At 43.8% G+C, this 21,095-nt stretch overlaps 1 protein-coding gene across 4 annotated transcripts in view; it reads right to left on the bottom strand.

Annotated features, from left to right (window-relative positions):
- lmcd1 (LIM and cysteine-rich domains 1) overlaps positions 1-21,095 on the bottom strand; it is a 79,748-nt gene that overhangs the window by 40,207 nt on the left and 18,446 nt on the right. For all 4 annotated transcript variants that reach the window (XM_056447412.1, XM_056447409.1, XM_056447411.1 and 1 more), the window contains one exon: positions 14,987-15,242. In XM_056447412.1, the coding sequence (XP_056303387.1) occupies positions 14,987-15,242 (256 nt within the window). The remainder of the gene's footprint in view (positions 1-14,986; positions 15,243-21,095) is intronic.

Raw genomic sequence — 21,095 nt, 5'->3', positions numbered from 1 at the left:
GTGACGCTTTGCAGGCTGCTAGCCCGACAGAGGAAACGCAACATGATTTCAACCTGGCCCGGCCATGATTGGCCCGGCCCAGCCCAATAAAAGCCCTAGCTCGCACTGGCCCAACAGTGGAAATGCGGCTATTGGCTAGACGGGGCCAAACACAATTTACTATTATCACAGATCACATAAACCAAAAGACTAAAGTCTGGTTTATACTTCTGCGCCGAGTGATCGGCGTGACCCAAGGCGCATGTCTTGCATGTTGTCGTGCATTTATACTTCTGCGCGCTGTTTGTGTAGCTCTGCAATAACACTTCTGAATCGCTAGCTGGCAGTAGGTGTTTATGTTCCTCTGTGTCGTGGTTCTTCACTGGTGTTTTGTTTTTTCTGAACACTACCTTAATGTATAAGGGGCTCCAACTTGCTCATTTTGAGGCGGACGAGCAATAACTTTAATCATAAGGTAAACACAAAACAACAGTTTCCATCTAGAGCTCCTTTATGGGACTCAACACTTGTACACACTCACTCCATCGGGCTCACGCGGGTCTCACCATTCACAGAGCTTGTGTAATCACAGTTGCAACGTGTGGTTAAATTTTTTGAGAGGTGCGCGTCAGCATTGGCCACGGCGAGCGCTATGCGACCATGCGTAGGCTGCGCTGGAGCATACGCGTGCACTTGATGCAGAAGTATAAATCAGCCTTAAGTCCCCAACAGGCAAGATGGGCATTGTTTTTCACTTGTATTTCTCATCACAAACCAGGGTCCAAGAATACAAGAGTGGACGCCCTCTCTCATCTCTTTGAAGACAGGACTCACAATACCATAGAATACCACTTCCTACCCAACTCCATCTTCATTGCACCTATTCACTGGAAAATAATAACAGAAATTTCACAAGCCCAAGATCAAGAACCCACCTCACTCGACTGTCCAACCAATAGAATAAAGGCAAAAGGTAAAAGAGTAAATATAGGGGTGTAACGGATTACAAATCTCACAATTTGGATCAAACTAGTCATGGATCGGACAATTGTTTGGATCAGAAAAAGGGAGGAGACAAATGTAATTTGCTTTTTATTTATTACAAAAACATTACTGCAAGAAAAATTTTGGTTTTAAAAAACATAGAACCTGTAATTTTAATAAAAATAAAAGTGAAGACACCAGCTGAATAAAAAAGTCTGTAAAATACTGTAAAAAAAAAAAGTCTGTTTCAATACTGTAAAAAAATGGTCTTTGCAACTGTTGCTGATGCAAAATGTATAAATCTAACATTAATCCTGTAAAACACATCATATTTATTGTTTAGTCTTAATTATGTGATTCAATAACTCACTCATAAAAACTTGTTTTATTAGTAAGTTTCATTTTTTAAGAACTATTCAGGGACATTTTTGATTTGTTGCCAGCTATTGGTTAAACAATGTAATTGCTACAATTTTCAACAGCGTCAAGTTGCATTAACCTGAGATTTTAATCTTTACCATAAACATCAGTGTTTATATATTAACTAAAAACTGTTTCCCTTCGGATGGGGAACTCGAATGCTATGTGGAAACTTCCACTATGGGGATTTCTTCAGAAACCAATCATCTGAAAGAGTATAAAATCGGGCCAATGAAATGCCAATGAGTTGGCAGCGTCAGCGTGCACAGCTTTTTAAAGATGTCGTTCCGGCCGTGCGTTTCGGGATGTGGTGGTTCCCTGTCCCCGGATGATGGGCACGAGCACTGTGTGGCATGTCTGGGGGTCCAGCACGTCAATGCGGTGCTCGCGGGCAGTTCATGCCGTCATTGCGACGTCATGTCTGTTGCGCAGCTAAGATCGCGGCTCGCCCTTGCAAAAGGGCGACCCACCCCAGTTGTCCCCCGCTCTGCGGTTGGCACTCGGGCAGATCTGAGGGTCACAGTAGGAGTAAATCCGCCGCCCTCGGGCTCGCGGACCTCCCACTCCTCAGCGCACTCCATCCAAGCTTTGAGCGAGAGAAGCGCTCCATCCTCAGGGATGGTCACCCTCTCGCTTGATGACACCGAGGACCAGATGTCCATCATTGCATCGGAGGGTGGGCTATCACTATCCGATGAGGATCCGGACCCGCTCCCTCCCTCTGGGGTAGCGAGCGCGGTCACGGATCCAGAAGCGGATATGCTAGCCGTGCTTTCTTGGGCTGCTTCGGCCGTGGGGTTGGAGATGGTTTATCCCCCAGCTCCGCGATCGGACCGACTAGATGGGTGCTACGTGGAGGATGCTAAGAGGGCGAAGCCTTCTAGACCTCCCGTCCCCTTCTTCCCGGAAGTGCACAGTAGGCTCACGCAGTCTTGGAGGGCACCTTTCTCTGCCCGATCTGCGTGCGCCTCCGCCCTCACCACCTCAATTTATGTCCGCGTGGCGCCTCTTCCTGGCGGGGTCCGCCTCAGCTCCCGTCCAAAGCATGCAGGTTTTCTGCCTCCCTCGGAGCCAGAGCCTACAAAGCTGCGGGCCAGGCTGCTTCCGCCTTGCACGCTATGGCCATCTACCAGCGCTACCAAGCGCAGGCGCTGGCCCAGCTGCACGAGGGTGGTTCCGACCCAGGCCTGCTCCATGAGCTTCGCACCGCAACTGACTATGCTCTGCGTACCACCAAGTCAGCGGCGTGTGCCCTGGGAAGGTCGATGGCCAAACTAGTGGTCCAGGAACGCCACCTCTGACTTAACCTGGCAGATATGCGCGAAACTCGCCCATATCCCAGGCTGGCCTGTTCGGCGACACCGTGGGTGAATTCACCCAGGAGTTCACCGCGGTGAGAGAGCAGTCGGATGCGATGGGCAAAGTCATCTATCGGCGGGTATGTAAGACCGCTCCCCCCGCCGAGCCATCCACCTCCGCTGCTCCTCGCCGAGGGCGCCCGCCTGCGGCTTCAAGACCTGCTCCGGCGCCCCCGCCCGCGCCTCCGGCCAAGCGGCCGCACCGAGCATCCCGCAGGCAGCCAGCGCCCCCGTCCCAGGGCGCCGTTAAGTCCGGTAAACGGACCGCGAAGCGTCCCTGAGACGGGCCATCCGGAGAAGAGAGAACTTGCTCTTTCCCCGGTGGGGGGCCGGGCTCAACAAATAACATCAAAGGCGTTTTTCAACGCCACTCAAAACCCAATGAAAGAGCTTTTTTCTCCTTCCCCGGATGTGACAGCCCGAACACTGCCAGTCTGGGACGCTATGCCTTCCAGCTCGCAGGATCGGTGCATTTCGCCAAGGGCTCACGGAGCGCGAGAGAACGGTCTCCTTTCTCTCCCCCTCTCAGCCCCTCCTCTTGAGTTTGGGTGCGAGACGAGAGCAAGTCTCTCGTCTCCTGCTCTCCCGTGGGACCCCAGCGCTTCCCGGGCAAGCCCACTCACTCCACGCTGCCCCACCACTGGCACGTCAGCGATCGCGCGGGGGGGGCCACTTGCGAGGGCGCTGCCTGCCTGGTTAGCGCGGGCCAGCCCATCGCGGTGGCTCATCCGTACGATCAGACTCGGCTATGCGATTCAGTTCACGAAACGGCCTCCCAGGTTCACGGGCGTATATTACACAAGGGTCAGCCCTGCGTCCGCCCCTGTCTTGCGAGGGGAGATTGCTGTCCTCCTGGCGAAGGATGCAATCGAGCCAGTCCCTCCAGCCGAGATGGAGAGCGGGTTTTACAGCCCGTACTTCATCGTGCCCAAAAAGAGCGGTGGGCTACGGCCAATCCTAGATCTGCGCGTTTTGAACCGCTGCCTTCACAAGCTGCGCTTCACAATGCTTACGCAGAAGCGCATCATCCGATGCGTCCGTCCTCGGGATTGGTTTGCAGCAATAGACCTGAAGGACGCGTATTTCCATATCTCCATACTTCCACGCCACCGGCAGTTTCTGCGGTTTGCGTTCGAAGGTCGAGCATGGCAGTACAAGGTCCTCCCTTTCGGGCTCTCTCTGTCTCCGCGGGTCTTCACCAAGCTCGCGGAGGGTGCCCTCGCGCCCCTTCGGCTCGCGGGCATCTGCATACTCAACTATCTCGACGACTGGCTGATTTTAGCCCACACTCGGGAGCAGTTGATTGTGCACAGAGACAAGGTGCTCCGGCACCTCCACCTGTTGGGGTTTCAGGTCAACCGAGAAAAGAGCAGGCTCGCCCCCGTGCAGAGCATCTCCTTTCTCGGGCTGGACCTGGACTCGATCACTATGGAGGCGCGCCTCTCACGGGAGCGCGCCGAGGTAATACTGAACTGTCTGAGAGAGTTTGACAGGAAAAGAGTGGTCCCCCTGAAATTATTTCAGAGGCTCCTGGGGCATATGGCATCCGCAGCCGCGGTCACGCCGCTCGGATTGCTCCATATGAGACCACTACAGCATTGGTTCACGATCGGGTCCCCAGACGCGCATGGCACGCGGGCACACACCGAGTGACTGTCACTGCGCTGTGTCGCTGCGCCCTCACCCCCTGGAGGGACCCCTCCTTCCTACGGGCCGGAGTGCCCTTAGGTCAGGCGTCCAGGCATGTTGTCGTTTCGACAGATGCTTCCAGTACGGGTTGGGGGGCCGTGTGTCGCGGGCATGCTGCTGCGGACCTTTGGAAGGGAACCCAGCTGCATTGGCATATCAACTGCCTGGAGCTGTTGGCAGTGTTTCTCGCCCTGCGCCGCTTTTTACCGGTGCTGAGGGGGCAACACGTGCTGGTCAGGACGGACAGCACGGCGACGGTAGCGTATATCAACCGTATGGGGGGTATACGCTCCCGACGCATGTCTCAGCTCGCTCGCCGTCTGCTCCTGGCCGACGGGCTCTCACGGCAGCTCCTTACCCCGGGAGAATGGCGGCTCCACCCCGAGTCTGTTCAGCTGATATGGGCGCGCTTCGGAGAAGCCCAGGTCGACCTGTTTGCTTCCGCCGAGAACGCTCATTGCCAGTGGTTTTTTTACCTGACCGAGGGCTCCCTCGGCACGGCTGCACTGGCCCACAGCTGACCTCGGGGAATGCGCAAATATGCGTTCCCCCCAGTGAGCCTACTCGCGCAGTTACTGTGCAAGGTCAGGGAGGACGAGGAGCAGGTCTTGCTAGTTGCGCCTCTCTGGCCCAACCAGACCTGGTTATCAGAACTCTCCCTCCTCGCGACGGCCCCTCCCTGGCGGATCCCGTTGAGAGAGAACCTACTCTCTCAGGGACAGGGCACCATCTGGCAACCTCGCCCAGATCTGTGGAACCTCCACGTGTGGTCCCTAGACGCATCGAGGAAGACTTAGGTAACCTACCGTTGGCGGTGGTTAATACCATCACTCAGGCTAGAGCACCCTCTACGAGGCATGCCTACGCCCTGAAGTGGAGTCTATTCACTGAGTGGTGCGCTTCTCGCCGAGAAGACCCCCGATCTTGCCAGATCAGTGTCTTGCTTTCTTTCCTTCAGGACAGGTTGGAGTGGAGGCTGTCGCCCTCCACACTGAAGGTTTACGTGGCCGCCATCTCCGCTCATCATGATGCGGTGGATGGCGGCACCGTGGGGAGGCATAACCTCATCATCCGGTTCCTCAGAGGTGCGAGGCGGATGTTTCCACCCCGCCCCCCTCTCATGCCCTCTTGCAATCTTACGGCAGTGCTAACGAGCCTACGTGGGGATCCCTTCGAGCCACTTGACTCAGTATCCTTGAGATTTCTGTCCTTGAAGACAGCTCTGCTGGTCGCGTTGGCATCGATTAAGAGGGTTGGGGACCTGGAGGCATTTTCGGTCAGTGACTCGTGCCTAGAATTTGGGCCGGCCTACTCTCACGTTGTCCTGAGACCCCGGCCCGGCTATGTGCCCAAGGTTCCTACCACGCCGTTTAAGGATCAGGTAGTGAGCCTGCAAGCGCTGCCCGCGGAGGAGGCAGACCCAACCCTTTCATTATTGTGTCCTGTTCGCGCTTTGCGAGTGTATGTGGACCGCACTCAGAGCTTTTGATCCTCTGACCAGCTCTTTGTCTGTTACGGTGGTCGGCAGAAGGGAAGTGCCGTATCTAAACAGAGGTTGGCCCACTGGATAGTGGATGCCATCTCCCTCGCTTATCAGAGCCAGGGTGAGCCGTGTCCCCCAGGGGTGAGAGTGCACTCCACTCGGAGCATCGCATCCTCCTGGGCGTTAGCACGCGGCGCCTCTCTAACGGACATTTGTAGAGCTGCGGGTTGGGCGACACCTAATACATTTGCAAGGTTTTACAATCTGCGAGTGGAGCCGGTTTCCTCAAGGGTATTAGGTAACCCTTGGTGATTGAGGAAACAATTCGGTTGAGGTGTCGAAATACACTTGCTGCGCCTTTTTTTCCCTAACCCGGAGATACGTGCGCCTTTTCAGCTTTGTCAGTTCTGTTCCCCATTTGGCGAACCCTGCAGAGTTCCTCCAAGGCCCCCAGCATTTGACTCAGCGGAGGAGTCAGGTGTTGGCCCGTTACGTTGTTGGCATGCCCGCTGGTCAGCCCGCGTTCTGGGTATAGGTGCCTGCTATGCGTGATCCCCGCTGGCGATCCCATACGCTCACTCAGCCACGGTTTAGTCCCCCCTTCTAGGCGGGCTCGTGTCTTCCCTCCCCCCGCTAACCATCCTTATGCAAGGACCCCCCCATCTCTGGGCTGGTCCATAGATTGTCACCAGGTCTCCCCTCTGGGTAGCAGGTGAGCTCCGCAGCGTCCTCACTATCGGGACTGAACGCTTTCCCAACGTACTGTCGTATCAAAACCTTTTTACTGGGTTATTGCGACTCCCCAAAAAATATAACCGTTTCTGAACAGGTAAGTGAGGGCCAGGGGACACGTTGGAAGACTGTGTCTCGGGGCGTTGTAGGTGCGCTCACTCTACTGCGTGGCACACCCTTCGCCAGGGGCACAGTAAGGTTCTTTCGTTGTGGCGTTTTCCATAGATTTCCCCATAGTGGAAGTTTCCACATAGCATTGGACTTCCCCATCCGAAGGGGAACGCTACGGTTACTAAAGTAACCCTTCGTTCCCCGAGGGGGGGAACGGAAATGCTATGTTCCTTCGCCACAACGATTGTCCCTTAACTGTTGAGCGCAAAAGTCTCTTCAGCTAGAAAAGGATGTCGAGCATGGCACTCGCTGCGTCTTTATAGCATGACTGATTGTCATTGACACCAGCTGTGCACGCTGACGCTGCCAACTCATTGGCATTTCATTGGCCCGATTTTATACTCTTTCAGATGATTGGTTTCTGACGAAATCCCCATAGTGGAAGTTTCCACATAGCATTTCCATTCCCCCCCTCGGGGAACGAAGGGTTACTTTAGCAACCGTAGCGTTATCTCAGCACTTCTGTGTTATTTTATTGTTTGTAACTTTGTAACTATCTTAAAAGTGTAAAAGTGCAGCACATTGTAGGATTAGCCTAATAAACATATTCAAATCATCATAATTTATATATTATGTTGTGTGGGTGTTAAGATCCCAAACTTTTATTGACCAATTGTGCAGATACACTGAATGCATTAATGCAGGCTAAACAAGTAGTTACAGAAAAGGAAGAATTTAGTATGGAATTTAGGTGGTGCCACAACTTTTTCGGTCATCATTATACTTTATGAGAGGGGAGGCTGCCCCGCGAGGTGGATCTCTCTCTGGCCTAGGATGACACCTAAGTCTAACCCCCAAACCCAAGGACGGAGAGTGGGGGAGGCAGGCAGTGGGCCTGACCCGCGGGTGAGGTGGATCTCTCTCCAGCCCTGGGTGACCCCTACCACACCTGTGCCCGCTATGCTGCAGTTGCTATAGTTACGTGAAAAGATCATAACGAACCACAAATGCTTGCCTTAAAACAGCTCTGGAGTACACATTATCAGTGCCATTATCTTTCCGTTAAGAAAGTCGAGGCGTTCCCTTATGAAGTAGATCTCGAGATTATGTTTGGAGGACCTATAAAACTGGGCTGGGATCATGTAGAGACTTTAATTGTGATTTCATATGCACTCCTGTGCAGACACGTATATATTAGTTTATTTATTAAATAGTTTAATTAATTATTTATCTACAATCCTGTGAGTCTTTTATCTAAAACATTTTACTGGGTAATAATGCTTGCATTTTGATTGTCATTTGTTCATTTAAGGGAGCTAAATAGGTCCCCTAATTTTTTAAAGAGGAAATTGTTACTAAAAACTAAGGGGAAATACTTAATGGCAGCCTTAAATTCCCTAAGTTGATCTTTTTTTTTTTTTTTTTTTTTAGTTCTTGCAACCCCACTTTTACTAAGGGTACCCATAACCTTCAAACTGGGGATTGTTTGGTTAAGGACTACCATGCAAATGAGCCCTGCATTATCCTGCCACATCGATTGTAAATGACGTCACTTGCAGAGGAAGCGTGGGTGCCTGAGAGTGCAAGCGCAAATCTTCTCAAACACCTACAAAACTTACACACACCTAAAATTTACATTTGATATAGATTTCAAAAGTGAGTGTGGCAAAATGACTGAACAGTGCCACCTATTGACATTTGAGGGATTTGCTCTTCAGTGTTTAGACTCAGCAGTGAATATTAAACCACACTGAACTGAGCTAAACTGAACTGAACTAAAACTCTGAAAACTGAGCTGACGCTGTTTCAAATCACTATAATCTGTGTGAAGCTGCTTTGACACATCCTACATTGTAAAAACGCTATAGAAATAAAGGTGAATTGAATTGAATTGAATATGGGTTGGTATGGGTGAGGTTTATGTCCATTATAGGGTGCTGTCTACATTTTTGCAAATCTGAAATACGTTATTAGAATATTTTGTTATAATGCGCTATTTACACATCCTTCTTTGTGCACCTCAATGAGAAGGTGGTGCTTGTCATAAAGAATGTCTTGCAATTGAGTGACCTAAACCCAACCAATAGGGTTTTCAAAAGCAAGTGTAAGAGAAAATCTTAGTTGTACCAAGAATTTTCATTGCTGTACTTGTTATAAGGGACCCACGCTTCACTGGTACCAAAACCGAGTGCACTGCATCAAGTACAGCACAGTACAAAGTGAGCTACCAAGTGAACTGATCACAGCACAAAGTTTGTCTGGAGATGTGTGCTGTTGGGGATGTTTTCATTCACTCTGGGGAGACTTTGAGTCTTAATTTGTCCACAACTTTCTCTGTGTTTCAGCAAAAGGAATGATTTTTGGTGACAAATCTTATTTTGACATATATTTTATAAAAGACATAAAAAATTTGTATGTGGCTATTTTTTGCCCTATTGACTTCCATTATAATAATTTTTTAATAGCAAAGCCACGACACCATATTATTATGTATTATGGATTGTTGGGAAGAGGTCATTTTTGCTTCTGATCATCAGTTGCAGTGCAAAAAAAGTTGTTAAGATTCTGTAAATATCATTAGTGTGAAAAGGGACAAAGTTTTTGATGTAATACTGCCCGCTGTTTAAAATGTTAATTTTACTTGGAAACTGCTGAAGTAAGATTCATGTAATTATTGATAATATTTTAGTTAACCTAACTCAAATGTATGCTTAATGTATAAAAGTTCTCTATTGCCATCACATTATCATCAAATTTCAAAAAACAACATTTTTAAAAATATTAATTTCTACAAATAAAAAAAGCAGCAAGGGGGAATTAACATAAAATTGTCATTTGTAACCCCACTTGGTCACGACCTATCCACCTGCTCTGAATGGGGCTGTAACAGTCTATTCCTGTATTTGGAGGCAGGAGCTCTAACAAGGACACTAAATACTGCGGGGTGCAGCATCTGTCACCAGAGCACTTCTGGAGCTCAGTGGAGTGAGGTTTACCTGCACAGCACTTATTATGTGGCCTCAGTTGTACAAACAGAGGAAAGCATTACTCTCCGCCAAAACAATCACTTCATCCTATGTTTAATGGCCCGTTTCCACTGAGTGGTATGGTACGGTACGGTTCGGTTTGGTAAACCACTTTCAAAAAGCGTACCGAACCGAACCGTACCGTACCACTATTTCGGCACCCTTTCGAAAGGGTACCAAACACGAGAAAGGGTACCAAAAGGCGGAGCCACACGCGCAGCTGAACGCTATTGGTTTACAGAGATACGTTATTCGCTTACGCAACAAGCCAGAATGAAAACAAAAAACCCGCCATGTTTGAAATACACAGCCGAGACATTACAGCGGAATTATAAATACATATAATAACGAGCCATGGTCGATCTGGGCTCAAACAAACCTTGTCGTCGTCTGGATGAACAGCCACAAAGCCAAGAAGAAGAGCAGATTTACCCTGTGCCGCGTAGTTTTTTACGAGCCAGTCTGAGGCGCGAGCGGTTTCGCTTTCTTGCTAGCACTCGCGCGCGTCTAACATTATATCTGAAATAACAAACTTTTGAGCTGATGATAATAACCTGCACTTGATTATTGACGTGCTTTTGAAACCCGATCCTGTCAGACACTGACAAACGCGAGAGTGAAGCGTGAAGAAACAAAGGAGAAGCCGGAAAAAAGGAGCACATTATTTCTCAGCAAACATGAACAAAATGCAATGTATAACTAACTTATTATCTTCACATTTTGGACTAATATGAACCGGGAATGACGGAATTACTCTCTAACAGAGGCTACATGTGCTGCTGAAGATTACAGACACAGATGAGAGGTTTTCACTGACTGTAGGCTATATTTTGTGTTGTTTTGAACCTAAATACGGACGAAATGTCTGTTTTGTGTGTTCTTATGTAGTTGGTAACATATCAGAGACTGTAAGGGGCTGTATGTGTTCATATATGTTCATTTATTTAGTTATTTAATATAATTACAGATGTTACAGTAGGCTGTTTCGCACTATCATTGATCTGCAGTTATAATCAACTAATGTTTATAGAAAAGTTAGTAATAAACATTTCTACACAAGTATTTATGTGTGTAAAGCATCTGTTTTATGAGAAGTGCTTTTCATATGATATGTAAGTGACCCGTACAGCTTTATTGTAGACATTTCCTCAAGTGAGAATGACGTCGACTGAAACTTTCTGTCATACACCCCGCCCACCAAAAGGGTACCCTTGTTAGTGGAAACGCAAGCCTGATAAAGGTGACCCGTACCAAACTGAACCGTACCGTACCAGTCAGTGGAAACGAGCCATAAGCCTTGAAAGCAGCCTTCAGTTACTGGAATAATTAGTTCCATAATCCTTGATCAAATCTCTCTCATCACCAGACTTGTGTGTTGAAAAAAGAAAAGCAAGTATATGTAATTTTGTTTGTCTTTTTTTGCACCATGTTGCATTTGTTTTAATTCCATTGTACACGCTTATTTAAAATTTAAAATATTTTTATTTAAAATCCACAGTATGATTTTCATTATAGTTTTAGGGAAAACAAGTTGAACAGCACTCAGATTGGATGTCCTGTCCCCCTCAACACCACATCCCCAACACCCACTCCCCAAAATTTCTTCAAGTCGAAATGCAATGAGTGGAATAAATAGATAAATGGACTGTTCAGAAGTCTAAATAAAACCTGTCAGAACGAAGAAAGATTAACAGGCTTTAGAAGGCACATAGGCAGAATGCTTTTATTGAAAATAAAGGGCTTATTTCCAGGACAATGTCCAACAGCACATAGCGACTCCCTGCTGAAAATAGATAGATAATATAGGAGCTTTGTGCAAGAAAGGCAGGCTCTGTGGAATGTTGTACTCCCTGGTGGTGATGGTAGAAGCAGTCGGCACATTCTGTTACCAAAATAAACATTTCAAATCCCCAACCTTGACTGGCATCCTTAATTCCACCTTTCTACACAGTGATGATAATGATCCCATCAAATTTATGTGAGATCAGTGTGGCAAATTCGCTTATGGCTTTTTCCATTAAGTCAAAGGTGAATTATTTGCCCAGCAACATTATTAAGCAAGACTCTTCCATACCATTGGGTCATGAAGAGGACTATTTTTAACTTGGCTTGCTGAAGTTTGTCATCGAAGGCCTATAAGACTTGTAAAACATATCAGACTGGCATTTGACCAAAAATGCCAATGCTTTTATTATCTGACTTTAAAGATAATTCTACACAGAGCGAGCTGAAACTGTGGCTTCCTCTTATAACAGCAGCCAATCACATGACTTGAAACATCTGTCTCTTAAAAACACAAGACGTCTCTTAAAAACTCCTAGGGCTCTATTTTAATGGTCTAGGCGCAAAGTCTGAATCGCAGGGTGCAAAAGTATTAAGGACGAGTCCGAATCCACTTTTGCCATCTTAAGGACGGAAAAATACGCTCTGCACCATGGCGCATGGTCTAACAGGGTTGAGCTTTTTCTGTTTATGAGTTATAGGTGTGTTTTGAGAATAAACCAATCAGAATCTCATCTCCCATTCCCTTTAAGAGTCAGTTGCGTCGCTCCATGGCACATTTGCTTTTTACATGGCGGACTTTGTAAGTGGAAAAACTGAACACTTCAAAACAGTTAAGAAAACAGTTAAACAGTATCTGCAGCAAGAGGATAATGAGCCTCCTCCATTCGGCCTTTACTTTCACTTTCTCTCTTGCGTGGATAAGGAAACTACATTGTACGCTCTACGCTGACTGCAAAGATTTGTTTCAAAACTATTTCTAAATTCAGTTCTAATTTCTAGCAAACGAATAAATAAACAATAATAACGAAGTGTGGTCAAAAAACTGAGTTTTATCCAAAGACACGTCATATGTCTCATTTGGTCCAAAACCTGACAGTTGGACAAATCTAAGCTTGTTTTTAATAAAACAAATATAAATATGCATATAATAAATAATACTAATACTAACAATAACATTATACAAAAGCAAGTTGTCGAGAATAAACTGAAAAAGCCCAGAGATGAAGAAGGCATGGAGGTAGTGGTTTTTATATTTATGTAGAAAATAATAATTTTTGTAATATTTTAATCTTTTTAATTCTTTTTCATTTGTAAATATGTTTCGGTAAGACTTTATAATAACTACACACTATGAATCATTTACTAAGCATTAGCATCTAGTGAATTCATTATTTGTTAAGCATTACCTCTACATTAATAAGCCTTAGTAAGCAGTTTATAACTGTAGCTACAAATGCTTTATTCTTGACTTACAACCACATTTATAATGTGCTTAATGATTGTACTTTCATACTTTGTTAATGATTTATTTTTCATTACTAAATTAAGTATTGCATTATTAACAAACCATTTGTATATAAGAGTAGTTGGTGGTTTTTAAGATAATTCAGAATGAGTTGGTAAATGATTAATAAACTACTGAAATTAACGTTTATAATTCTTATTATTCAGGCATATAATAATGGTAACTATGTCTGTTAATAAATACTTTATTAACTCAGCTTCAACCAGTTTTGTGACCTAATCTAAAGTGAGGACTATCTATGCTTTATAAATCCCTTATAAAGGACAAATAAAGGCTCAGTATCAAATGAACAATAATCTTTGCAATCTTCTGTTTAATCTGTAAAGTTTAAACTTTGCTGAATAACAGGAGTGTCAAAATATAACATCAAATTGGATAAACAACAACAATGTAATAATTTAACAATATAATAGGATGCAATGTTTAAACTGTACAGTAATTTTATTTTAGATAAGGTTGCAAAGATTTATTTTTCATTTGAAGTACAGTTTCATTTGTATATCTTCAAACGAATAAGAATTAATAATTTAACTGACTCTTTAATTGTCATTTATAAGGGATTTATAATGCATGAATAGTCCTTACTTTAGATTAGGTTACAAAACTGCATGAAGTTGAGTTAATAAAGCATTTATTAACATATAAAATAACTATTAGTTTATGCCTGAATAATAAGAGTTATAAATGTTCATTTGAATAGTTTATTAATCATTTACTAACTCATTCTGAATGATTTAAAAAAAACATCCAACTAAGCTTAAATAACTGGTTTGTAAATAATGCAACACTTAATTTAGTAATGAAAAATAAATCATTAAAGTATGAAAGAACAGCTATTAAGCACATTATGAATGGGGTTGTAAGTCAAGAATAAAGCATTTGTTGCTGCATTTATAAACTGTTTATTAATGTAGAGTAAACGCTTAACAGGTAATGATTTCACTATTTGCTAATGCTTAATAAATGATTCATAGTGTGCAGTTATTATAAAGTGTTACCGATATTTCTGTACTTCTCTAAATCATTCGTGTTTTAAACAATGTTTAAGCGAGGCGCACAACTGACGTGCTCTGCGCTGGACTTTAGACCTGCTTTAAGTCGGTCTATTGAGCAATCTATTTTAGTTCCTCAAAATAGCAACCCGCCAACAATGCGCCTTAACACACCTTATTTCCAGAACAGAACACCCATGAGTACACAAAGTGGTGCAAAAGGATTTGCTATTTAAACAACGTGGTGCAAAAATTTGTGTTGCGTTGGTCTGAAACTAGCAACACATCGTGGAAACACGTCTTGCTCCTTATTGTGCCAGGTGTATGATAGGGCCCCGAAAGTCTTTGAAACTTTGAAACTCTAAAGAAACAAATGCTATTAAACAAGAAACAAGTTCCTCAGAAAGGGAAAATTAGGAAGTTACATAACATCAACAACAAAAGTTGAAGTGAGTTTCTATTAGTGAGCTTTTGTTTCACACAACACAATATTTAAGAATTTGGCATTGAATATTACATATTAAGCAGGACCACTGAATTTTGTTACCCTAAATTGGCACTTAGAAACATTAATATATCGTCTCCTTAGAATTATAAGGTTCTATCTGACATTTTCGTAAAAATTAAGTTATGGACAATTTCTTATTAATTGTTAATGTTTTTTATAAGCTGTTAACATTTTAAGACTTTTTATTTAAAAAACAAATGTTACACACATACTGTTTGCTATGGAATGCAAAAACTTGAAGCTCAATATCTCAAAATCATTCAGAACGCAGATAGAACCTTATAATTCCAAGGTGACGATATAGTACAATAATGTTGTAATATAATGCGAAGTAATGACATTTTCACAGATTTTTATTGTGCATAATTTCAGTTACTCTCAATGGTTCTCCTACCAGTTTCTGAGTGAGGCCGGTTGGGGCCCAGTCATATGTGACTGTGTTGAACGTTGGGTCTTTACGGGAGACCACTGGGTTGGTGACAATCATGCGGTTGCGTTTATAAACCCTTATGCCATCTCCTCCCTTAACCTTGGCTGTGAGGTGGGCATAGCGGGAATCTGCCAGCAATCTTCCTACTTTGAGGTCATCTTCATTGTTGGAAATGAATGTGTGTTCCTCCTGACTGCATTGGCACTTTATGCAAGCTTTTCTGAAAAAAAATAAAAATAAAAAAAAGATAGTTTTTAAGAGCACAGCACCAGCAATTGCTCATCTTGTGAGGCAATCCTCAAAAATATTTATCTACCTTGTAGCGAAATTAGCTCAGTTTATGAATATTAATAATCAATAATAACCAGTTATTATTAATTATTAATATTCTGAATCAACTTATAGTTAATTTGAAATAAATAAACATAACAATGACCTTGCCCGATCATCTGAGCGGACTCTGTAATTATTTATTTATTTAGAAAGGAAATTATAACTACTTCTTGTGAAGTAGATTATTGTAATATTATTATAATATTATTATTATAATTGTTTAGAATTTTTAGTAAAATCAATCAGCTTGTAGCAAGGGCTCTATCGTTAAATTGACCTTTTCTGTGAGGCAAAACAAAGACAATCCAACGTGGTTATAGCATGATTTATTGACTAGTCTAACATTTAACAAACATTCAAAACATAACAACTAAAACATAGAAAAGAAAGCAAGCGAGGAAATAAGAGTTTAGATAAAAGAATGGAAAATCTAACTCAGTTCCACAAAACTATTAAGGATCACAAAGATTATAAAAACACCTTTTTGATAAAGGGGCGCACAGCTTTACCGCACAACTAAATACCTGGATTTAGTGGGTCTGTCTGTCTCTCTTTGTGCGAGTTTCTCTGATGCGTTGGAAGATGGAGTCCTTTAAGAAGTCCTTTCTTGATGGGTGTAGCTTGTGACGCATATTGGAGGATACGCAAGACGCAAACTTTAAAGTGAGTTTAATTTCAAAAGGGACTTCATTAGTGGATGCATATACTATTTTAACTACTTTTGCTATAGGACAGAGCATATAGATTACAAAAACACATTACATATCATTTGGAGTGAGTTTTTGAATTCTAATAGTTCTTTTCAACAGTGTGTTTCTTTGGGTGTGTGTGTGGGGGGGGGGGTCGGAAAAGATGGGGGTTTTCCCTTTGCATGTCTTGGGTTGCAGAGATGTCCACAAGGGAGCTTTCTCGCTTGTCCCCCATCTGTGATATAGATTATAGACTAAAGAGTGGATCCCCAGGGCCAACCAACCAACCTGGGTAAACACAAAATGTCACGCAAAGGATCCCTGATGCCAGACGCACTGGCACCTATGGTCATAATTGTCCCACTGATAGGAAATCCTGTTCTTCAGCTGCGGCCCATATGTTACAACCTGCAAACATAGACATCACTAATTCCTACATTTAACTTGTGAATGTGTTCAGGCTAGGGCTGCACAGTGGCACAGTGGGTAGCACGTTCGCCTCACATCAAGATCACTGGCCTCGGCTGGGTCAGTTGGCGTTTGTGTGTTCTGAGTTAGCATTTTTTACCATTGTTCAAGTGGGTTTCCTCCAGGTGCTCCGGGTTCCCCCACCAGTCCAAAGACATCTGGTATAGGTGAACTGGGCAGGCTTAATTTTCTGCAGTGTATGTGTGTGAATGAGTGTCTATGGATGTTTCCCAGTGATGGGTTGCAGCTGGAAGGGTATCTGCTGCGTAAAAACATATGCTGGATAAGTTGCCGGTTTATTCCGCTGTGGTGACCCCAGATTAATAACGGGACTAAGCCTTGCTTCAATATTATTATTTTAATTAATGAAATGAACAGACCCTGCTTGTTTTTAAATTAAATTACTTAAACCTTCTGGACCAATCAATCCACTGTTTTGGTTTGCCAAGGACTATAAAAAAACACTATAATAAGAACAATAATCCAACTACTTTAGCTTTGCATTGCAATGCATCATCATCATACACTGTAAAACCCAATAAGTTAAGGTAACTCAAACCATCTGAGGAATCCTATTGCAACAAACCATTTGAGTTAAAAAAACTAATCTATATGCATAATGTAAACTTACTTTGTTTAAGTTGAAGTAATGAGATAATTAAGTGATTGAGTAAGTGTTGATTGAGCATTAATAATGTACACCTGCTGTCAGCAAGCAGAATTAAGCTGCGGTCACACTGGATTTTTCTCCCTATATACTTCCATTCATCCGCACGCAAATGCGTCAGACCGGAATCGCAGTTCACTGCGTTGCAAAGTTCAAGCTTGGTGAACTCTGACCTGCGAAATCACATCACTTGACTGCATAAGACTAATCGAGGTTTAAAACGTGACCTCTCTGGACAGAAAATTTAAATATGGACCAATCGCTCGCTTTAGTGCCTAATCATGTATCTAATCATTCCGCCCCTTTTTGCAGCGCCGTACTGCAGAAATTCACAAGCTTAAACTCTAGTGTGACCGCGGCATTACTAAAGAGAAACACAACACTACAACTGACTTCAGTCACATCCTTAAAAGGAATAAAACACACTCAATCTCTCAACATTTTAGCAGAGGATCATTAAACAACTCCACAAACAGTACCAACAGCTTCACTTATTACTAACTTACTTGAGTTCATCTTTGTCAGATGTCTACTAATATTCACTGAAAATAATCATTTTCTTAGACATCACCACAAATGTGAACAGTGTTTGCTTTATAGGGCACTTTGACTTCATTCTTTATGTTTTCTTTGGCTCTGTAATTGTGTGTTATGGCAAGCTTAATAAAAAGACACTTCAGATTATATTTATAATGTGGTACTGCTTTTCACTTTACTGATAATAATTCCCCTGTTGTTGTACTTAAGGTAACCCAGCAGCTTTAAAATACATTGAACATCTGAAACTTAAGCACACAGACATCAAGAATCAGAGTCTGTTTCTTAATTCCAAGAACACAGAGAACGGACTTGTGTTCTTGTGAAGAGCGGTCTTGCCAGGTCACATTGGAAGACAAACTCGGAGGACCGCAAGGACAGAGAACGCGTCCTGTGAGAAATGAGATGGTGCGTTCTTCCTGATGGTTACGTGACCTTCATGTGTTTTTAATGGATAATTATTTAAACATTACAGCATTCATCCAGCGATTTATTGTTTTCCCCCGTTTCACAATATATACTCTGCATAAAAACTTTGCAAATATACGACATATACATCACAAATAAAACAGATTTTAATAAGAATTTCAACAAAGAAACACCCTTAATGTGTTTATGCCTTTCATAAGATTTTCATGGTAATGTTTCTATTCACCGTTTCATGTAAGGAAACTCTTGAGATAAATAAGTTATATCTCTGAACTTTAATAATAAACCTATATAAAATGCTGCGCTTCCCACCTCCAGTCACAATGACTTCTAGGACTTCTAGAGCAAGTTCGGTGCTCAAGTCTGCATCGTCCTCGATATCAAGAATACATCCGGAAACTTTCATGCATCCTCCGTACTTGCAGTCTTGAGTATTGGATCTGAACATCGGCGGATGATGATGACATTACAGGAGACATTATAGATCACTGGAACAGCGCAAAGTTCCATCCTGCTTTAAGTGCTCTACTATCATCCCAATCCCGAAAAAGCCAATGATCACAGGACTCAATGACTACAGACCTGTGGCCTTAACATCTGTGGCCATGAAGTCATTCTAAAGACTGGTGCAAGCATATCTGAAGGACATCACTGGACCCCTGCTGGACCCCCTGCAGTTCGCCTATAGAGCAAACCGGTCTGTGGATGATGCAGTCAACATGGAACTGCACTATACCCTACAACATCTGGACAGACCAGGGAACTATGCAAGGATTCTGTTTGTGGACTTCAGTTCTGCCTTTAACACCATCACTGCTTTAGTACAAACTGGCCCAGCTCTCTGTTTCTAGCTCTGTCTGTCAATGGATCACCAGCTTTCTGACAGATAGACAGCAGCTAGTCATAATGGGCAAAATCACATCCGACAGCCGCACCATCAGCACTGGTGCCCCCCAGGGATGTGTTCTTTCTCCACTGCTCTTCTCCCTGTACACCAACGACTGCACTTCAAAAGACCCCTCCATCAAACTCATTAAGTTTGCAGACGACACTACTGTTATCGGCCTCATCCAGAACGGTGACGAGTCTGCATACAGACAGGAGGTGGAGCGGCTGGCGTTATGGTGCAGATACAACAACCTGGAGCTGAACATGCTCAAAACAGTGGAGATGATAGTGGACTTCAGGAGAAACCCTTCTGCACTCCCCCCAATCACCATCATGAACAGCACTGTGGCTGCAGTAGAGTCATTCAGGTTCCTGGGCACCACCATCTCTCAGGATCTGAAGTGGGACATTCATATAGACTCTATTGTGAAGAAAGCCCAGCAGAGACTGTACTTCCTTCGTCAGCTGAGGAAGTTCAACCTGCCACAGGAGCTGCTCTTACAGTTCTATTCAGCTGTCATCCAATCCATCCTCTGCACTTCAATCACTGTCTGGTTCGGCTCAACTGCCAAAACCGACCTCCGTAGACTACAGCGAATAGTCCGGACTGCTGAACGAATCACTGGCACAACCCTTCCTACACTTCAAGAACTGTACTCTTCCAGAGTGAGTAAAAGGGCTCGCAAAATCACTCTGGACGCCTCACACCCAGCACACTACCTGTTCAAACTGTTACCATCTGCTTCAGAGCACCAAGCACAAAAACAGCCAGACACAGGAAAAGTTTATTTCCTCAGGCTGTCTACCTTATGAACAGTTAAATATTCCCCTACTGTGCAATAAATATGTGCAATACTTTATCATACGCACTTGTACACAGCACCTTATATCAATATACAATGCAATACCTTCTACATTCACACTTGTACACAGCACCTTATAACCTGTATATTTATAACAATCTGTACATACAACTCAACATCCAGGTTTCTTGACTAACCGCATCTGTTTAATGTTTATCTCTTTTTTTGTTTTTTTTATTTTTTATTTTGTGTTGTCACTTGTCACTTTATGTACACTGGAAGCTTTTGTAGCCAAAACAAATTCCTTGTGTGTGTGAAGCACACTTGGCAATAAAACTGATTCTGATTCTGATTCTGAGAACATGAGGAAGCAAGATCGCTGAAGAACGCATATTGATAAACAGCCAGAGTCTGAATCTCAATGATGGTAACATATTTCTTGTGGCAGTGCATGCTGGGAGCCATGGATAAGTTTTGAATGATTCTCACTGCATGCACTACAGCATGAAATGCGTCACCATCAATGAGACTCATACTCTGATTCTTGATGTCTGTATCTCTTAATTGGTTCAGATATGTAGAAAATGTTCATGTATGTTTGTTTAGAAGCATCTTTGCTTTGGGACACTCTGACCATTGTTTGATTCATCTCATTCCAACCTACAGGCAGAAACTGAAAACAGCCAAACCCTTATTAAGATCTGTGAAAAGATGGACTAACGAAACAGAGCGAGATCTACAAGCCTGTTTCGACCTCACTGACTGGAGTGTTTTTGAAGCTACTACAAACGATCTGGATGAGCTCACAGAGACTGTAACATCTTATATCAGTTTCTGTGAAGACGTGTGCATTCCTACCAGGACTCAACTCACATACAACAATGACAAACCATGGTTCACTGTAAAACTCAGACAGCTACGTCAGGCCAAGGAGGTTGCTTACAGGAATGGGGATAGGGCCTTGTATAAGCAGGCCAAATACACACTGGAAAAGGAGATCAGAGTCGCAAAAAGGAACTATTCTGAGAAACGAAGGAGTCAGTTCTCTTCCAGCGACTCACGACTGTTTGGAAAAGTCTGAAAAACATCACAAACTACAAGACACCATCCCCCAGCACTGTAGACAATGAACGACTTGCAAACGACCTGAATGAGTTTTACTGCCGGTTTGAGAAAACCCCCCACACCCACTCTGAACTGCTCTTCACACCACCATTAATATCTCCACCACCCCCCGCCTCCCTCATTCCTGCCCTACA

Source organism: Danio aesculapii, chromosome 22 (assembly GCF_903798145.1).
Source record: "Danio aesculapii chromosome 22, fDanAes4.1, whole genome shotgun sequence".
Lineage (NCBI taxonomy): Eukaryota > Metazoa > Chordata > Actinopteri > Cypriniformes > Danionidae > Danio > Danio aesculapii.
Note: the sequence above shows the minus strand (reverse complement) of the source record. Positions and strands in the feature narration are given on the sequence as shown.